The 20,436-nt window shown below is 41.7% G+C and overlaps 1 protein-coding gene across 1 annotated transcript in view; it reads right to left on the bottom strand.

Moving 5' to 3' along the window:
* LOC124620268 (atherin-like) overlaps positions 1-20,436 on the bottom strand; it is a 150,074-nt gene that overhangs the window by 69,173 nt on the left and 60,465 nt on the right. Inside the window, exon 3 of the mRNA XM_047146936.1 lies at positions 2,288-2,654. Within this exon, the coding sequence (XP_047002892.1) occupies positions 2,288-2,654 (367 nt within the window). The remainder of the gene's footprint in view (positions 1-2,287; positions 2,655-20,436) is intronic.

Below are 20,436 nucleotides of genomic sequence, written 5' to 3'. Positions count from 1 at the left end.
TATTTTGATGTAAAGACCTCAACAATATTCTTTATTTATGGTCTAAAGTAAGAGTCACACAATTATTGTATTTTTTTAAGTTTCCTACCTTTTGTCAATGAAAATAAATGCAGAACAGGTATCGGCAAAAATGGGGTAAGTATCTATTGTTTTTAATAATAAACATTTTACAGACAGACTGTCCTTTGATCAAATTATTTTTAATCCTCCTTTTAATTTTACAGTGCACAAATTTTATTTAATTGTTTAACTGTTTGAGAAATGTTCTTTTAGCTACTTTCAGATACAGCATCTGTTGCAAATCCTTTTTCTTTTCAGCTGACAAATTGTTTTTACATTGTTGTGACGATAAAACAAAGTTATTTATTATGGTGGTAATCCCTTTTATGAAAACCTTGACATTCATCTCGTCTTGACGACGCCGGGCGTAATTTTTTTCGCTTTAATCTAACTACATTTGGAAATATTTATTGTCCCTTTGTTCATATGTGTATCGGCGTTTTTTTTTTAAATAAAACAGTGCTCATGCTGGAGCATAAGAAACCACAAATGGATTCTTAGGTGCCGCATGCTCCAGATGTTTTACAAGGTCCTAAATATCTGAGACACTGACATTCTTCCAGCCTCTCCGTTTTTCAGTCTGGGGAAAATCTCTATCGCACGCTGCAAACAACTACAAAACTTTGTGGCAGTTTAGCCTCAACAGTGGGCCGGCACATACCGCTCATGTTATCTTTCGGGCGTCGTATGCAGTACTAGAAATGATCGCTTCACATTGCCCGCTTTTCAGGTTGTTGACAATAGCACTTAGGTTGGTTTTACAGGTCTAACCAAAAAAAAATTTTTTTTTTGTCACTTAGCCCGTTACTGTATTTCCACTCTACAACTACGAGGGGCGTTTGAAAAGTCCGTGTAAAAATAAAAACTACTTCCGTGTTTGGGGTAAACCTTTTTTATTTTTCGACATAGTCTCCTTTCAGACTTATACACTTCGTCCAACGCTGTTCTGATTTGTTGATCCGTTCCGAATAATACGAATTGTTCAAGTCTGCAAAATAGCTATTAGTTGCTGCAATCACCTACATCTACATCTACATGATTACTCTGCAATTCACATTTAAGTGCTTGGCAGAGGGTTCATCGAACCACAATCATACTATCTCTCTACCATTCCACTCCCGAACAGCGCGTGGGAAAAACGAACAAACAACCTTTTTGTTCGAGCTCTGATTTCTCTAATTTTATTTTGATGATCATTCCTACCTATGTAGGTTGGGCTCAACAAAATATTTTCGCATTCGGAAGAGAAAGTTAGTGACTGAAATTTCGTAAATAGATCTCGGAGCGACAAAAAACGTCTTTGTTTTAATGACTTCCATCCCAACTCGCGTATCATATCTGCCACACTCTCTCCCCTATTACGTGATAATAGAAAACGAGCTGCCCTTTGTTGCTCCCTTTCGATGTCCTCCGTCAATCACCTCCTCTTTTGAATAAAAGAGCAATCACGGAACCCATCTTGCGGATAGCTTTCTCATGTCCAAATATTTATGCAAAATATTATGTACCCGTTCATTCGAGATGCTAATAGCACTAGCAATCTCATGCACCTTAACTCTTCTGTCATCCATCAGCTTATCATAGATTTTATCAATGATTTCTGGAGTCGTAACCTCCACAGGGCGTCCAGAACGTTCAGCATCACTTGTGCCCGTATGGCCACTCCGAAAATTTTGAAACCACTTATAAACCATAATGTTTATGAAGCTTCTCTTTAGTCTCCTGAGGTGTTTTGCCTTTCACAAAGTAATGTTTAATCACCACACGAAATTCTTCTTCGTCCAATTTTTGACAATCTCTCGACTTCCTTGATTCACTCGAATGCCAATCACAAAGAAATAGACCAATATGGCTGAAACTTGGTGTGCGTTCTTTCCAAAGATGCTACTAACTAAACATGACCTCGATACCCGCCGGTGGTGCCATCTCTCGGACTTTGCACGGACTTTTCAGACTCCCCTCGTGTGCTCAAGCTACCTGCAACTCCGTTAAAATTCATTTATTAGTAGAGATTAACGAGTTCATAGACAGACAGACACTATGGTTGTACAGGTTTTCTATTAGTGTAGATATGAGGCGGCCAAACGACCCAGAAGAGATTACATTCAGTTACAACGGAAGTCTGCTAAGTTGCATAAGAGTACCTCTAGTGGATTTGAGAATCTGCTGATGGGATTTCCGCTATGCTAAACTAAACAATGACACAAGCGGCCGATCTCAAGTGTACCTGCGGTACGGCTCCCATCCCCCGGCTTGTCACCGCTGTCAGTGAGTGACGATGACGTCGGGGGCGGACTTGGTGGACTGCACGCTGTAGGGGCGCGACACGTCCCAGCCCGGGGGCGGCGGCGGGGGCGGCGCCGCGGCCCGGCCGCGGCCGTTCTCCACCTCGATGACGGCTTCCGCGCGGAACCTCTGCTCGGCCGTGGGGGCGGGCGGCACGGCGGGCGGCGGCGGCGGCTGCGGGTAGTGGTGGCGGTGGTGGCGCTGGTGGTCGTGCTGGTGCGCTTGGTGGTGGTGCGGCTGGTGCTGGTGGTGCAGCGGCAGCGTCGCGAAGTCCGGCGGCGGCGGGTGCCCCGGCGACGCTGTCGAACCTGCGGGCACCGCGAGGCGGAAACATAAACCAATCAGCGCGTCGCATTACGCGCGGCTTCCAAGGTGGTGCCCAGTACCTCGCTGCTCCACGGACTGTACCTTGCTGTATTAATTCGCACAAAAGACCTACGATGAGTACACTGGTTCCTGATGCCATTATAATCGAGAACTTGAAGAACTCAGGGAGCTTCTGGATTGTGGCAAGTGTTGCGGGTGATTGTATCGTGGACGCCACACAGACAAGGAGTACGTCCACCTTCAAGCAAACCACATTACCTCCCATGCTGCAGGTGACGTAAATGTCTCTGTGGTTCTGCCGAGTGAGATGTTCACCAGCTACGTGGTGAAAACACACAAGAAACCGGCTTCTGCTTTCCTGACTCACAAGGGGACCGCAGCTACTCGTCATCACGAATTTCGTCCAAATTTATGGAATACGGCAGGGCCTGGCCAGAAATGGTAGTTACAACGGAAGTGGATACTCGAGATGGCCTAGCTTTTAGGAAAAATACACTACTGTCCATTAAAATTGCTACACCAAGGAGGAAGGCAGATGACAAACGGGTATTCATTGGACAAATATATTATACTAGAACTTACATGTGATTACATTTTCACGCAATTTGGGTGCATAGATTTGGAAAAATCAGTACCCAGAAGAACCACCTCTGGCCGTAATAACGGCCTTGATACGCCTGGCCATTGAGTCAAATAGAGCTTGGATGGCGTGTACAGGTACAGCTGCCCATGCAGCTTCAACGCAATACCACAGTTCATCAAGGGAAGTGGCTGGAGCATTGTGACTAGCCAGTTGCTCAGCCACCATTGACCACATGTTTTCAATTGGTGAGAGATCTGGAGAATGTGCTGGCCAGGGCAGCATTCGAACATTTTCTGTACCCAGAAAGGCCCGTACAGGACCTGCAACATGCGGTCGTGCATAATCCTGCTGAAAGGTAGGGTTTCGCAGGGATCGATTGACGGGTAGAGCCACGGGTCGTAACACATCTGAAATGTCACGTCCACTGTTCAAAATGCCGTCAGTGCGAACAAGAGGTGACCGAGACGTGTAACCAATGGCACCCCATACCATCGCGCCGGGTGACACGCCAGTATGGCGATGACGAATACACGCTTCCAACGTGCGTTCACGGCTATGTCGCCAAACACGGATGCGACCATCATGATGCTGTAAACAGAACCTGGATTCATACGAAAAAATGACGTTTTGCCATTCGTGCACCCATGTTCGTCGTTGAGTACACTTTCGCAGGCGCTCCTGTCTGTGATGCAGCGTCAAGGGTAACCGCAGCTACGGTCTTCGAGCTGAAAGTCCGTGCTGCTGCAAACGTCGTCGAACTTTTCGAGCAGATGGTTGTTGTCTTGCAAACGTTCCCATCTGTTGACTCAGGAATCGAGACGTGGCTGCACGATCCATTACAGCCATGCAGATAAGATGCCTGTCATCTCGACTGCTAGTGATACGAGACCGTTAGGATCCAGCACGGCGTTCCGTATTACCCTACTGAACCTACCGATTCCATATTCTGCTAACAGTCATTGGATCTCGACCAACGTGAGCAGCAATGTCGCGATACGATAAACCGAAATCGCGACAGGCTACAATCTGACCTTTATCAAAGTCGGAAACGTGATGTTACGCATTTCTCCTCCTTACACGAGGCATCACAACAACGTTTCACCAGGCAACGCCGGTTAGCTGCTGTTTGTGTATAAGAAATCGGTTGGCAACTTTCCTCATGTCAGCACGTTGTAGGTGTCGCCACCGGCCCCAACCTTGTGTGAATACTGTGAGAAGCTAATCATTTCCATATCACAGCATCTTCTTCCTGTCGGTTAGATTTAGCATCCTTAGCACGTCTTCTTCGTGATGCAGCAATTTTAATGGCCAGTAGTGTAACATTTCTGGTGAGGGTCGTGCGAGGCACGAACCATTTCTGTCAGCCTAGTTTCCAGGCAGCGGTAGGCGCAGCGCAAACAGTGCAGAGCGCTGACCTGAAGTTCGTGGGATCGATTTCCCATATAGCAACATTGTTTATTATTATTATCATCATCAGTTTCCACATTATCGGGGGAGCATAAACTGCAATTAAATCTTTGGAAGGTTGAGACGTGGCAAAAAGAATGGGTAACATCTGACAAGGGCCTTCAGGTTTTCTCCTTGTTCCCCAACATCCGGGAATAGTTGAGGTTCAGACACGTTGACCCAAGTCGCGGTATGGTGCACTGCCTGGTGGGCCACAGCCCTTCCCCTACACACCTGGACCACTTTGGCCTTAGCCGAAGTGTATGTGTGAATGTGGATCCCCGAGCACGTAACACAAAAATGTGATACACTCACACACGTAAGGTGGACGTTAAAAAATCGAAGACATAGGGCAAACGTTAAGAGACCCAGGTAACAGGAGGATGCTTAACCGAATCACTGATAAAATGTCAGGAGCGCTACACGTATGAGCAGCAACGACCATTTACAAGACCGCGACCCGAAACACCACCCTAAGCCACAACATGATGCACGGGACAACAGAGATTCAAACGTTTATATGGAAACAGATGAACGTATAGACACAGATGATGACATCAACACCGCAGTATCACCAGATACATATACGACATACTAGCATGTCACATGACTGCAGCAATATCACAAGTAATACAGACATGGAATTTAGAAATAAGTTAGTAATAGAAATAAAACAAAAAAATTCCCAGTTTGTACGTGTAAGACAAGTAATTATTTAGTTCTTTGGATCAAATGGTTCAAATGGCTCTGAGCACTATGCGACTTGACTTCTGAGGTCATCAGTCGCCTAGAACTTAGAATTAATTAAACCTAACTAACCTAAGGACATCACACACATCCATGCCCGAGGCAGGATTCGAACCTGCGACCGTAGCAGTCGCTCGGCTCCAGACTGTAGCGCCTATAACCGCACGGCCACTCCGGCCGGCATTTAGTTCTTTCGTCCATGGTTTTCAAACATGTAAATGTGTAATTTGTGAAATGTATATGATGCAAACTGTACATGGGAACTTTATGAAATTGTGCATAAACGTACGTATGCAGTATAATAAGATGTAAATACACAAACACAAGCGCACTACGTAGGTAAGAAGCGCGCTTTGGACAGACGAGGCTGGAGGTCACCTACCGAGGGTCATCTCCCGCATACGGAGCATTTAAGTGGAGGAAGCAATTGTAGTAACAAATAGTTTTGTCATACCTTATGTACAGATCACGTACAGCTAATACCACAAGATACATACATACATACAGTAGTAGCTATAGGAGAGGTGAGTATGCCAATTCATGTAAGACAGGCTCGAAGTGTTTACCGATGCCCTACCCCTTGAAATAGCCAGGTAAGCGGGTCTCTTCTGCTATATAAATCTTCCCTTCCGTGTATATTTTTCTTCTGAAGAATTAGTAATTTTTTACGATTGTGCTTCAGGTATTTTGTGTTTTTTTTTCTTTTTTTTCTTTTTTGATTAACAATTTAATTACGTAAAAACAAGAAAAGTACTAAAATTCTGAAAATTGTCTAGTTTGCAGTAGCAAATGACTCATTATGGCCACCAAGGTGGTGGCTCACTCTGTAATGTTAGTAAATAAATAACCTGCAACATCGCAGCGCGTCAGCAATCGTTGGTTAACATATTAAAACACTAAAAACCCGCCTCGACTGCGAAAAAAGCACCTAGTGTTACGTGTTAACTACTGGCTTTAGGTATAGTTTTTAAGAGTTCCTCCTGTTGTCATAGGTAGCTTCATATATAAGTTTCTTTACTAGCATAAACAACCGTATGCGGTTATTTTTAGGTTTCATCTCCTATTTAGCTCGTCTCTTGTTCTATTCATTTCATTTTTTGATACACGTTGATCCACGGTTGGGAATATGTGGGCTATTTAGCCCCGACCCATGTACAGGATGTTTCAAAAATGACCGGTATATTTGAAATGGCAATAAAAACTAAACGAGCAGCGATAGAAATACTCCGTTTGTTGCAATATGCTTGCGACAACAGTACATTTTCAGGCGGACAAACTTTCGAAATTACAGTAGTTACAATTTTCAACAACACATGGCGCTGCGGTCTGGGAAACTCTATAGTACGATATTTTCCACATATCCCCATGCGTAGCAATAATATGGCGTAGTCTCTGAATGAAATTACCCGAAACCTTTGACAACGTGTCTGGCGGAATGGCTTCACATGCAGATGAGATGTACTGCTTCAGCTGTTCAATTGTTTCTGGATTCTGGCGGTACACCTGGTCTTTCAAGTGTCCCCACAGAAAGAAGTCACAGGGGTTTATGTCTGGCGAATAGGGAGGCCAATCCACGCCGCCTCCTGTATGTTTCGGATAGCCCAAAGCAATCACACGATCATCGAAATATTCATTCAGGAAATTAAAGACGTCGGCCGTGCGATGTGGCCGGGCACCATCTTGCATAAACCACGAGGTGTTCGCAGTGTCAACTAAGGCGGTTTGTACCGCCACAAATTCACGAAGAATGTCCAGATAGGGTGATGCAGTAATCGTTTCGGATCAGAAAAATGGGCCAATGATTCCTTTGGAAGAAATGGCGGCCCAGAGCAGTACTTTTTGAGGATGCAGGGACGATGGGACTGCAACATGGGGCTTTTCGGGTCCCCATATGCGCCAGTTCTGTTTATTGACGAAGCCGTCCAGGTAAAAATAAGCTTCGTCAGTAAACCAAATGCTGCCTACATGCATCTCCGTCATCAATCCTGTGCACTATATCGTTAGCGAATGTCTCTCGTGCAGCAATGGTAGCGGCGCTGAGGGGTTGCCGCATTTAAATTTTGTATGGATAGAGGTGTAAACTCTGGCGCATGAGACGATACGTGGACGTTGGCGTCATTTGGACCGCAGCTGCAACACGGCGAACGGAAACCCGAGGCCGCTGTTGGATCACCTGCTGCACTAGCTGCGCGTTGCCCACTGTGGTTGCCGTACGCGGTCGCTCTACCTTTCCAGCACGTTCATCCGTCACGTTCCCAGTCCGTTGAAATTTTTCAAACAGATCCTTTATTGTATCGCTTTTCGGTCCTTTGGTTACATTAAACCTCCGTTGAAAACTTCGTCTTGTTGCAACAACACTGTGTTCTAGGCGGTGGAACTCCAACACCAGAAAAATCCTCTGTTCTAAGGAATAAACCATGTTGTCTACAGCACACTTGCACGTTGTGAACAGCACACGCTTATAGCAGAAAGACGACGTACAGAATGGCGTACCCACAGACTGTGTTGTCTTCTATATCTTTCACATCACTTGCAGCGCCATCTGTTGTTGAAAATTGTAACTACTGTAATTTCGAAAGTTTGTCTGCCTGAAAATGTACTGTTGTCCCAAGCATATTGCAACAAATGGTGTATTTCTATCGCTGCTCGTTTAGTTTTTATTGCCGTTTCAAATATACCGGTCATTTTTGAAACACCCTGTATAAACTTTCTCGTATTCGTATGCGCATGCGCATTCAAGTAACTTCCCTTGTCTTCCGCCTGTGCATAGATAGTGGGTCAGGCTTGTAAGTGAGCGACCGTTTGCAGCTGCAGTTTATGACGGGTCATGGCCCATCGAACATAGGCCGTGTGAGGTGGAGCGTACACCATTAAGTTAAGTAGTGGTTTTGACTTTGTACATATGTACTGTTTGTGTTTTCGTTTTCTTTTTCGTTTATAAATCTTTAGCTATGGTGTTCTTTTAATCATTGACAAAGGTCTTCTTAGGCACTTGTAGTTTTATTGTTATTCTGAAGAAGGTGTAGTTATCTACGCCGAAGCCTGGACTAACACTTAACAGTAGGTGCTTTTTTCGCAATCGAGGCGGGTTTTTAGTTTTTTAATATATTAATAAATAAATCAGTTACACCGCAAACAGACCAAAATAATACTCAATATTTTCAAAGAAGGTATCTAAAAGCAATTTTTTGACTAATGTGATGAAATTTCTACGTGCAGGAGAACAAATTTCATCTGGTATTTGACTCGTGTGGAGGGCAAACAAATCCACAATTATACAACGAGATTTTTCAGGATGGAAGAAGATTGTCATTGTACACTAAAGAGATTTCACCTAAACTCACTCCCCTAATGCAACCATGCGATGTCCATTTCAATCGTCATATTGTATTTCTACAGAAACCGTAAAACAATCATTTAAGTGTGATACTGCGGTGTTTATGCATGTAAGATGCCGGAGAAAATTATTGCTTCCCCGGTTTTTACGGTGGCTATCACCCCAGCTCGTGTAATAAAATCCCTACCTGGAAATTTAATTTGAATCCGAAATTTTTCTCTGCCTTTGCTTTTCAAGCCTTTTACGAAAATATTAATAAACCTAATATACTGAGCATTATTTCGGTTTATCTGGAGTGTAAGTAACGTAAATAACTAAGATTAAAAAGAGCTTCCGTACAGAGACCCGACGCCGCGCCCCTCTCATTAGCGTTGTGTAGACTTCACACTACACCAACTCCCGCATGGGAACAACACTAACATAATTGGCCCATGATTTGACCGACCTGCGCAAAGATACTATTTTCGTAATTATTAAAAATTCAAAGTCAAAAAATTTTAGGGCCGTTTCTATGAGCTATGGAACTGTTTGGGTCTATGAGAATTTTATTACATTTTTAATCATATTTGCAAAGATGATAGTTTTAAAGAAGTTGATTTGTACTTAAAAATTACTTTTTGCTTTTTAGTCTCAAGTATATGAAATTTTTATATCGATTTGAAACATTTTGATGAAAATACAGCAAAGAACAAGCGGTGAATTACAGGTCTATTCCAGTTTCTTTTCACCTGAGTCAACCAACGTACTGCTTCCTCGTCGATTTTTTAATCGTCACGCCCCCTCATGCCTCCAGCTTTCGTTAACAATAGTAAGTTATCCTTTGCTTGGGAAGGTAATGAAAGGAAAAGAATTTTGAACAGATTATCCAAAAACAGATTACGTTTCCAATTTTATCCGAACTTACCCCCTACAACCATTGTAGTCTCGTATTAAGAAGGCAGGAAAAACATTTTAATTGTTAATTTTACGGTTTTCAAATTCACAAATATGTGAGTAAAAATTTACAAAAATCCAAGTTTTACAGTTTCTAAGTACACAAATAAGCCGGTCGCGTAAGGGGGCGAGAGTATATTAAAAATCTCACGCTGCGCACATATTCTGTCTTAGGTGTTCTTTTTAAGGGCAATAGGTGTACACTGCGAGCATTGGCAGGCTACTCGAGGAAGAATAGTCCTGAGAGATACACAGGAAGGAGCACAGGAAGTAAACTACTGCTGAAGTAGAAAGTGCACTAAAACAACTAAAAAAAACAACAAAGTCCCTGGGGAGGACATGATTAGAAATGCAATGATGAAACTATGTGGAAGCCGTCAAGATACGAATCAACAGCTGCATCAAATCTGGAAGAATACCAGAAAACGGAAATATTCTGAAGTGGTACTGTTCTTCAAAAAGGATGATAAGGAAAACTTGGAGAACTACTATCTGGGTAGTTTATCACAACTTTACGCATTCCGGATTAAAACTTTGACAAAGAGCCTCACTAGAGAATTGGATTTCCTGCCAGCCTGTTAAGCAAGTTGGATTTCAAACAGATTTTTTGACCATGGATTACATCCAGACTATTCACCTTCTTCTTGAGAATACATCTAAGTATAACGTCACGGTTCGTCTGACCTTTTTAGATCTTAGATAATCTTTCGACTGCCTTAGTGTAACCCAAGGCTCCTAAAACACGTTTATGTACAGGCAACTATTGCAGTCGGAGTGGATGACAAACTTATATCCGGTAAGATCCCAGTCGGCAATGTTGACCATGGCGACAGCACCTCTCCGAAACTGTTAACCTTACGCTGGAAGATGTGTTCAAATCGCTAGACAAGAACAGCAGAGGAATAAAGATCTGTGGCTCATATCTGAAGCATCGTGCTTTCCGATGATGTTGTGGTCATAAGTGAAGATTCGGAAGAACTGAACAGTACAATCCAACAACTAAAACTTGCCTCTGCAAAGACTGGCTTGGAAATGAGCCTCAATAAAACAAAAATACTAAGCTCAGACAACCAACCATTGTCAGGCGTAAACCAGTCTTGGAAGCTGTTTATGAATACATCTGTCTTGGCCAATAAATTAAACTGGGGAAAACAATTAACAAGCAGAAATTTCTCGCAGAATACGACTGAGTTATGTAGCTTTCCAGAAACTAAGGTTTATAATGAGCAACAAGATGTCCGAAACAACCTGAACCTCAAGGTCTATAATACGTGGATACTACGAGTTATTACTAGAAACTATGACTCTGGCAAGTGCTCGTTAACTACAGCGTACTCAAAGAGCCATGGGGCGACAGATATTAGGAATTATCTTCAAGGATAGATTCGATCAGAGGACATCAGAAGCCGGAAAAAAGTAGCAGATATGCCACAGAGAATTCCAAGACTGACGTGGCAATTGGTCGGACACGCAGCTCGTCAGGATTACAGCAGGTGGAGCCCTATAATTGTTCATTATAAACCATGGGACCACAAGACAGGCAATGGAAGATCCAGAAGGCATGCGTTGAGACCTGAAGCCGTGGCTGGAACACGATGGTGCCACGAGTCTCAAAATCTTCCGAAGCTGTTAAGAACTGTGGTAAAAATTAACATGTTGTTGTTGTTGTAGTCTTCAGTCCTGAGACTGGTTTGATGCAGCTCTCCATGCTACTCTATCCTCTGCAAGCTTCTTCATCTTCCAGTACCTTCTACAGCCTACATCCTTCTGAATTTGCTTATTGTATTCATCTCTTGGTCTCCCTCTACGATTTTTACCTTCCACGCTGCCCTCCAGTACTAAATTGGTGATCCCCTGATGCCTCAGAACATGTCCTACCAACCGATCCCTTCTTCTAGTCAAGTTGTGCCACAAACTCCTCTTCTTCCCAATTCTATTCAGTACCTCCACATTTGTTATGTGATCTACCCATCTAATCTTCAGCATCCTTCTGTAGCACCACATTTCGGAAGCTTCTATTCTCTTCTTGTATAAACTATTTATCGTCCATGTTTCACTTCCATACATTGCTACAATCCATACAAATACTTTCAGAAACGACTTCCTGACACTTAAATCAATACTCGACGTTAACAAATTTCTTTTCTTCAGAAACGCTTTCCTTGCCATTGCCAGTCTACATTTTATATCCTCTCTACTTCGACCATCATCAGTTATTTTGCTCCCCAAATAGCAAAACTCCTTTACTACTTCAAGTGTCTCATTTCCTAATCTAATTCCCTCAGCATCAGCCGACTTAATTCGACTATATTCCATTATCCTCGTTTTGCTTTTGTTGATGCTCGACTTATACCCTCCTTTCAAGACACTGTCCATTCCGTTCAACTGCTCTTCCAAGTCCTTTGCTGTCTCTGGCAGAATTACACTGTCATCGGCGAACGACAAAGTTTTTTTTCTTCTCCATGGATTTTAATTCCTACTCCGAATGTTTATTTTGTTTCCTTTACTGCTTGCTCAATATACAGATTGAATGCCATCGGGGAGAGGCTACAACCCTTTCTCACTCCCTTCCCAACCACTGCTTCCCTTTCATATCCCTCGACTCTTATAACTGCCATCTGCTTTCTGACCATAAAAAATTAAGATAAGTAACTATAAAACATGAAGTTTAAAGTGTAATAGCTCATTCATTTTTTTCGTAAATTAAATAAATTCTAGAATTTTATAAACCCGTAAGCATGGTTTGTACACTGTGCAAAATTCATCGAAGAATCTCTCTTACTTATGAAGAAAAGTGTACCTATAGCAACAAATGCAGCCAATAGTAAGTGAAAAAATGATGAAATTTCAGATGTAAAAATATGTTTTTGAACTTCCACTGCTATGAGCTGGAATTCTGAATCCTCCCTGATCACGCTGACAAACTTTTATGAATTTATTTTTTAATATTATAGACACTGGAAATTAAAATGTCCTGTGGTGCGTCTCCTGCTCCAAATCCATCTGTTTGACGTCCTACCCCCTTAATATGTGATGGATGTAACATTGTATTTATTTGTGAGCGCATATAATTGACTGTAATTATAAATTAAATATTGTAAATTGCTTGTTAATCACCAAGGGAACAGTGTTTAAATGTATCGGTAGCAGCAAAGAAATTGCCGTAGCTGTGCCCTTGTTTTACTTAGCGTATGGAGAGAGTGTCGCGCTGCGAGCAGAGAGGAGACACGACAGCTGAGTCTTTAATGAGTGCGGAAGTGTTCGTTGCGCTCTCCGGCAGAGGCGGTGTGCAGCTATGACCGCGTCATAGTATACGCACCTACTTTGTTGACCCCGCGAGTATTCAGAGTGGGCATGCGGAGGAAGCAAACTATTGCTTGTACCATAATTATCCGTGGCTCTGGAGAGAACTCGCAGTTCGCATGGTCGTCTTCTACACTCTTCATCGTCCGCACAGCTATAACTTCGAAAGACTGTTAACTGACAAAGTATAACTAGTACTATACAAGCATTACCCAGTGGCATTTCTTCAGAAACTTCAGCGACTAACTTTCTTGAGTAATATCCGGTAATAGTGAAAACTTGTAGATTTCCTGTGTTGTCATCGTCCTTAGACATTATTAGTATGCAGGGTCCCTTTTCCTTCGCGTGCGCCCGCATCTCGTGGTCGTGCGGTAGCGTTCTCGCTTCCCACGCCCGGGTTCCCGGGTTCGATTCCCGGCGGGGTCAGGGATTTTTCTCTGCCTCGTGATGGCTGGGTGTTGTGTGCTGTCCTTAGGTTAGTTAGGTTAAAGTAGTTCTAGGGGACTGATGACCATAGATGTTAAGTCCCATAGTGCTCAGAGCCATTTGAACCATTTTTGAACCTTCCCATGCAGTCACCGAGTTTCGTAAAAATACGAAAATTGATCAACTAATTACTGTCAGTTTTGTTCGTTTGCTAATGACCAGTGTCACTCTAAAGTTTGCTGCCTTAGTACCTGTTCATTCTCGTATTGCATAGCAGAGCTTTAACTAATTTGCAATTTTGAGTATTAACTTCACTCACTTAAAGTAACGTAAAATTTCAGTCGCAAAACTAACAACTAAATATATAGCCAAATGAAGAGTGCGCAGTTTCATCTATTCTGTATTTACCTTAGCGAGTGATTTACGCTGGCTCTGCAGGGATTTTATTGTTCTTATCTTATAGTAAATCAGCTGCTTGAAGTAAATTCAATTCAGTCTTTCAATAATTAAAAGTAAATTGCTTGGTTTTTACAAATTTTGCATGAAGTTACGCTAAGGTTACTGAAAACCTTTTTTTATGTGACAAAATTTCAGTTACAATCAGTCATTTATTTAACCAGCAACTTCATGTAATTTTGCTTTCAAAATTTAGTATTTCACATTAAGTAACTGCAAACTCTGCGCTTTCTGATTCTTTCATTTTCTCGTCAACTGTCATCATGTGGAAAAGCGTGACAAACTTCTGTTATCATGCCACTGATTATTTTTATTTGCTTCATTTTCTTTGCCATTACTTTTCTTAGAATTCTGGATATTTATTGCCATAGAGGGTTGGCGACCGTTTAATTATTCCTTTTTTCGCTAACTAGCACTTTTTGTATTAAGTATTACATAGTACCCTTTCCCGCCCTGTGTGGTTTGTAAGCGATAGGAGTATATTCCACCAATTACAAAACTATCCATGTTTAGATCAGGTTTAGAACACACTCTTCCTTCAGAAGTGTCTGTTGTACACTTTCTCCTACTAATCGGTATTGTTTTCCTTTGGTAACGATAGCCATATTCATTGTAAAATTTCACTAGACATACGCGATCACAGTCATTTATATTGCGATCCAGTAGGCCAATTATGAAGGGGAAGGTTATACGTGGTAACTCAAGTGACAGAACGATATCAATTTGGTGTTGCTCTTGGCACGAATTTTGTATTGTGCAGATTCGTAGCGAATTAAGCCCTATCGCTACAAATAAAGTCGCTCACGCACGACAGTAGTAAAGTGGTGAAAATAAGCCACAAGAGTTCTAAATCTGCATTAATCAATAAAAGACAACATGATGAACATAAAGGAAACTGATAACTTGATTGTACTTAACCGGGAACAATCGATAGAACAAAGGGGAACGCTGGCAGTAGAATCCCCTCTACCGCTGAAACTACAGGAGCGGACAAAAAGAGAAATGCTGTCATGTGCAGATGCTACGGAGTAAATATCAAAACCGAATCCATTGATGGTGAATATGAGAAAACTATTAAGAAAGAACCAGAGTCAAGAGTGAAAACCAGCAATATATGAAAATATAAACGATTTTTTGGGCATGTTGCACAGTAAAATTAATGGTCTGTCTGAATCAATTAAAACTCAATCTGAATCAATTAATCCTCATTCAGATTCAATAAAAGCTCAATCTGAATAAAAAATGGTTAAAATGGCTCTGAGCACTATGGGACTTAACATCTGTGGTCATCAGTCCCCTAGAACTTAGGACTACTTAAACCTAACTAACCTAAGGACATCACACACATCCATGCCCGAGGCAGGATTCGAACCTGCGACCGTAGCGACCACACGGTTCCAGACTGAAGCGCCTAGAAACGCACGGCCACATCGGCCGGCCAATCTGAATCAATTAATGCTAAAATTAATGGTCAGTCTGAATCAATAGAAGCTCAATGTGAATCAGTTAACGCTTAAATTAATGTTCAATCGGAATCAGTTAACAGTGAAACTGGTGCACGATTACGTGAAATGGATGGTCAGAACAAAGCAATAAATATTGTTAACCAGCGGAGTTTAGTTTATAACATTGGAGTTGTTAACACGAATAACCTTAAGCAGGACGTGAGAGAGGTAGTCAAAACTAGGAAGCATAAATAGTCGTTTTCAGACAGAAGTAGAGATCTAAGGAAACTGGAATAGATTGTTGTTCTCATTATTGAAAATAAGATAATTGAAAAGGTAGAATTAGCGCGAAAAGACGATAGGGAAAAGGTTACGACTTTGCAAACTTTTGTATCAGACGTAGATACTAGAATGAAGAAACAGTTGACTAAGTGTGATGAGGTCCAGACTGTATACCAGTTAGGTTCGTTTCAGAGTATGCTGATGCATTAGCTCGATACTTGTCAGTCATATACAACAGTTCACTCGACGAAAGATCCGTACCCAAAGACTGGAAAGTTGCACAGGACACACCAATATTCAAGAAAAGTAGTAGGATTAATCCACTTAATTACAGACCCATATCATTAACGTCGATTATTCTGGAACATATATTGTGTTCTAACATTATGAGTTACCTCGAAGACAAGGGTCTGTTGTCACACAGTCAACATGGGTTTAGAAAACATCGTTCTTGTGAAACACACCTAGCTCTTTATTCGCATGAAGTGCTGAGTGCTGTTGACAAGGGATTTCAGATCGATTCTGTATTTCTGGATTTCCAGAAGGCTTTTGACACTGTACCACACAAGTGGCTTATAGTGAAATTGTGTACTTACGGAATATCGTCTCAGTTATCTGACTGGATTTGTGACTTCCTGTCAGAGAGGACACAGTTCGTAGTAATTGACAGAAAGTCATCGACTAACACATAAGTGGTTTCTGGCGTTCCCCAAGGTAGTGTTATAGGCCCTTTACTGATCCTTATCTATATAAACGATCTGGGAGACAATCTGAGCAGCCGTCTTAGGTCGTTTGCAGATGACGCTGTCGTTTATCGATTAATAAAGTCATCAGAAGACCGAAACAAATTGCAAAACGATTTAGGAAAGATATCTGAATGATGTGAAAATTGGCAGTTGACCCTAAATAACGAAAAGTGTGAGGTCATCCACATTAGTGCTAAAAGGAATCCGTTAAACTTCGGTTACACGATAAGTTAGTCAAATCTAAAGGCTGTAATTCAACTAAATACCTAGGAATTATAATTACGAACAACTTAAATTGGAAGAAACACACAGAAAATGTTGTGGGGAAGGCTAACCAAAGACTGCGTTTTATTGGCAGCACACTTAGAAAATGTAACAGATCTACTAAGGAGACTGCCTACACTACGCTTGTCTGCCCTCTTTTAGAATACTGCTTCGCGGGGTGGGATCCTTACCAGATAGGACTAATGGAGTACATCGAAAAAGTTCAAAGAAGTGCAGCACGTTTTGTATTATCGCGAAATATGGGAGAGAGTGTCATTGAAATGATACAGGATTTGGGCTGGATATCATTGAAAGGCGTTTTTCGTTGCGTCATAATCTTCTCATGAAATTCCAGCCACCAACATTCTCCTCTGAATGCGAAAATATTTTGTTGACACCGACCTACATTGGGAGAAACGATCACCACGATAAAATAAGGGAAATGAGAACTTGTACGTAAAGATATAGGTGTTCGTTCTTTCCACGCGCTATACGAGGTAGTTATAATAGAGAATTGTGAAGGTGGTTCTATGAACCCTCTGACAGGCATTTAAATGTAATTTGCAGAGTATGCATGTAGATGTAGATGTAGATGAGGAAACGAAGGAATCGGGAACGTTATCGAAGACCTTTTGCCAAGTAGTTACAAAAGTAACCGTACTACAAAAGAGATTAGATGAAAGCTGCCTTGTGTGTCATGCCACGCACACAGTATTGAAATCTTAGCGAAGGAGGAGCGTTTCGATCCCCTCAATAGGCAGGGCGAACTGTAGATTTAAGCTTTCATGAATTTAAGAATGCATTCTCGAAAAATATTGGTCACATTAGAAGCAGGAGAGTGTATGACGCTATTTTGGTAGTGTCAGAATCCTGTGCGAAAATTGGATCTGCAAAATAGAATATTTGCGTCATCGACGCACTATATAGTTGATTGTCTGGGAATTGTGCAAGAAGCTTCCAGATGATTCCAAGAGGTAAATAGGCAGCAGTTACAGAACACTTATTGCATTCTTAGAAAAGGTCGATGATGAAGGTAAATGGCGGAATAACGGCGAAAATTTTAAAAGACGTGGTAATAGCGAGCAATTATCAGAACGGCAAGAACCATAAGACCAATTACCTTGGCAATAATGGCAACTGGCAATCACCACCAAGGTAGTAATAACTCACACCACTATAACAATAACAGCCACAGTGGAAACAGTAACGGTAGAAATGACACGAGGCTAAAGTGCACGCCATTTATGTTGGCGGCCGAGTTTAGGTTCGTTCTGCGCCTCTGACGTCACAAAACACAGTCAGCCAATGAACAGAGAACGACGTTGCCAGAGCTCGACTGCAGTGCAGACCATGGACGAGTGTCTTCAGTTTTAGAAACGTTCAGTCATAAATAAAGTAATAGAACAAAAGCAATGTCTTGATAGCAGACTTTCTTTTATAGAAAGTTTGGAAAAAGCGTTCTTTATACCAGTTGCTTCATATTCTATTAATTAATTAATCCAAACAAGCAATAAGAATCCTAATTCAGGCGATAGCAAGGAAAGGTGTTTGTATCAATCTCACGAACCGCTTTTTCGCCATAAAGAACAGCGGTAATTGTTAATTTCCTATTGTACTTCAACGAAGCGTGAGTAATTCATAGTCATACCAACAGTGTTTGTCAGTATTTTGCGTCACGTGTTATTGTCCTCATGGCGTTATGCAGTCATATGAGGTGCGTTAGTGTAACGGATAAGGTATTTGGCTTCTATGCAAAAGGTTATGAGTTCAAACCTTGTCCGGTGCTTAATATCTTCATTATTTAAAAACAATATCGAAGTGCCTTACATCACGAACTATATTCCTTTGAATGCAATTTTTTGAAATTTCTAGTGCTTTGTCTCTTCATTAACCCTTTCGCTGCTGCAGACACGTGCTCCCCGCATTCCGCGCTGTGCGCGATTTTGTCATCACTGCACTGCTCGCCTGTGCAGACACATGGTGTTCCCACTGCTTTGACACACATATCATTCGATTTCACAAAAACTATTTGGCCCAAAAATTTGATTTTTACACGTCTTCTTGGCTGATACCTTCCCCCCACAAATGACTTAATTCTGTTTCGATGTTCAACGCAGTTATTATGCAGCATTAAATGTAGTAAACCATTGCAAGAAATTTTGAAGAGTTTGCAGAGGTAGAAGTCCATAGCGTATACTTTCCGTATGGTCGATTTTAGTTGCCACAATGTTGAGAATGAAATGTGGACAAGATACCTAAATTTCATATAAAATTTTCTGTATAACAATATCTCATTTAATTTAAGTACGACATAGGTGTCATATGTAATATTGAGAAACATTCCGTCTTTCGCGACTGTAATAAAAGTTTTATGTACACCGGACGCGTTTGGCTTCATTTTAAAGCACTTCGATCAATGAAATGTATGGCACATACACAATGGTACCCATGTTCTCTTTCTTGTTTTTGTTCCACAGTCGCAGTTTTACCGATGATACTGATATATATTCCTCTTCTGCAACTGTAATAAGCGACTTATTTAGACCAGACGCGTTTCTCTCTTTTGAAGCATCTTCAGTGGACAGTATTTTGTCTCTTCCATTGCCAAGTCACCTTTCGTAGTTTTGTGCTGCGGTAACACAATATTCAACGTTTGTGTTGGCTGATCAGTGTTTTAGCAAATAAATGATGTTTGTGTGTGCCACACACAAAACTTATGTTTGACATAGCTCAGAGCACTTCACTGATTGACGGTATATTCAAGTCCTAATGTTTTTGTAAGTCCACAGTTTTGTTTAATGTATTTTTTCTACTTCCTGTTGATTGATTGAAGTGCTTTAAAATAAAGCGAAATGTGCTCAGTGTAAATAAAACTTTTGTTACAGTCGCGAAAGACGGAATATTTCTCAATATTACATACGACACCTATGTGGTACTTAAATGAGATATTGTTATACAGTAAGTTTTATATGAAATTTAGGTATCCGGTCTACATTTCATTCTCAACATTGTGGCAACTAAAATCGACCATACGGAAAGTATACTCTATGGACTTTTACCTCTGCAAACTCTTCAAAATTTCGTGCAATGGTTTACTATATTTAATGCTGCATAATAACTGCGTTGATCATCCAAACAAAATTAAGTCATTTATGGGGGGAAGGTATCAGTCAAGAAGATGTGTAAAAATCTCATTTTTGGGCCAAATAGTTTTTGTGGAATCGAATGATAAGAGTGTCAAAGCAGTCGGTACACGATGTGTCTTCACAGGCGAACAGTGCAGTGACAAAATCGCGCACAGCGCGGAATGCAGGGAGCACGTCTCTGTAGCAGCGAAAGGCCGTGGTGGCTTTACTTCATGAACTGCGCGCTCCCCCCTAAACGTAAGCTTGCGAACTGTGCTATTCTATGGCGCTGCTTCTATTGGCGCGTGCGTCGTTTACAACTGGCAACGCAGCAATCTCCCGCGTCTGGGCGGGCATACGCGAGCCGCCAAGATAAAAGAATTGAGCTATAGTATCAAGTGAGTACAGTACGTGGTTACCAGCAGAATGAAACTAGGCAGAGGCAAAATCAGCAGTTGCGGTAACTGGATAGAAACGGGTCTGTCGTACTTAATCAGGCAAACCATTAGCCTCGTCGGACGTCTCAGAACCAAGCCCAGGCAATGTCGCTATGCCAGATCCGAATTGATAAATTGGCGATGCACCCGCGGTAACAACAATCGAAGTAGAAAGGCAGTCGACAAAGCAATCATTGTCAGTCTAACCGATGAAAACAGAGTACCGGTCAGCA

The sequence above is a fragment of the Schistocerca americana genome, chromosome 6 (genome assembly GCF_021461395.2).
Source record: "Schistocerca americana isolate TAMUIC-IGC-003095 chromosome 6, iqSchAmer2.1, whole genome shotgun sequence".
Classification (NCBI taxonomy): Eukaryota; Metazoa; Arthropoda; class Insecta; order Orthoptera; family Acrididae; genus Schistocerca; species Schistocerca americana.
Note: the sequence above shows the minus strand (reverse complement) of the source record. Positions and strands in the feature narration are given on the sequence as shown.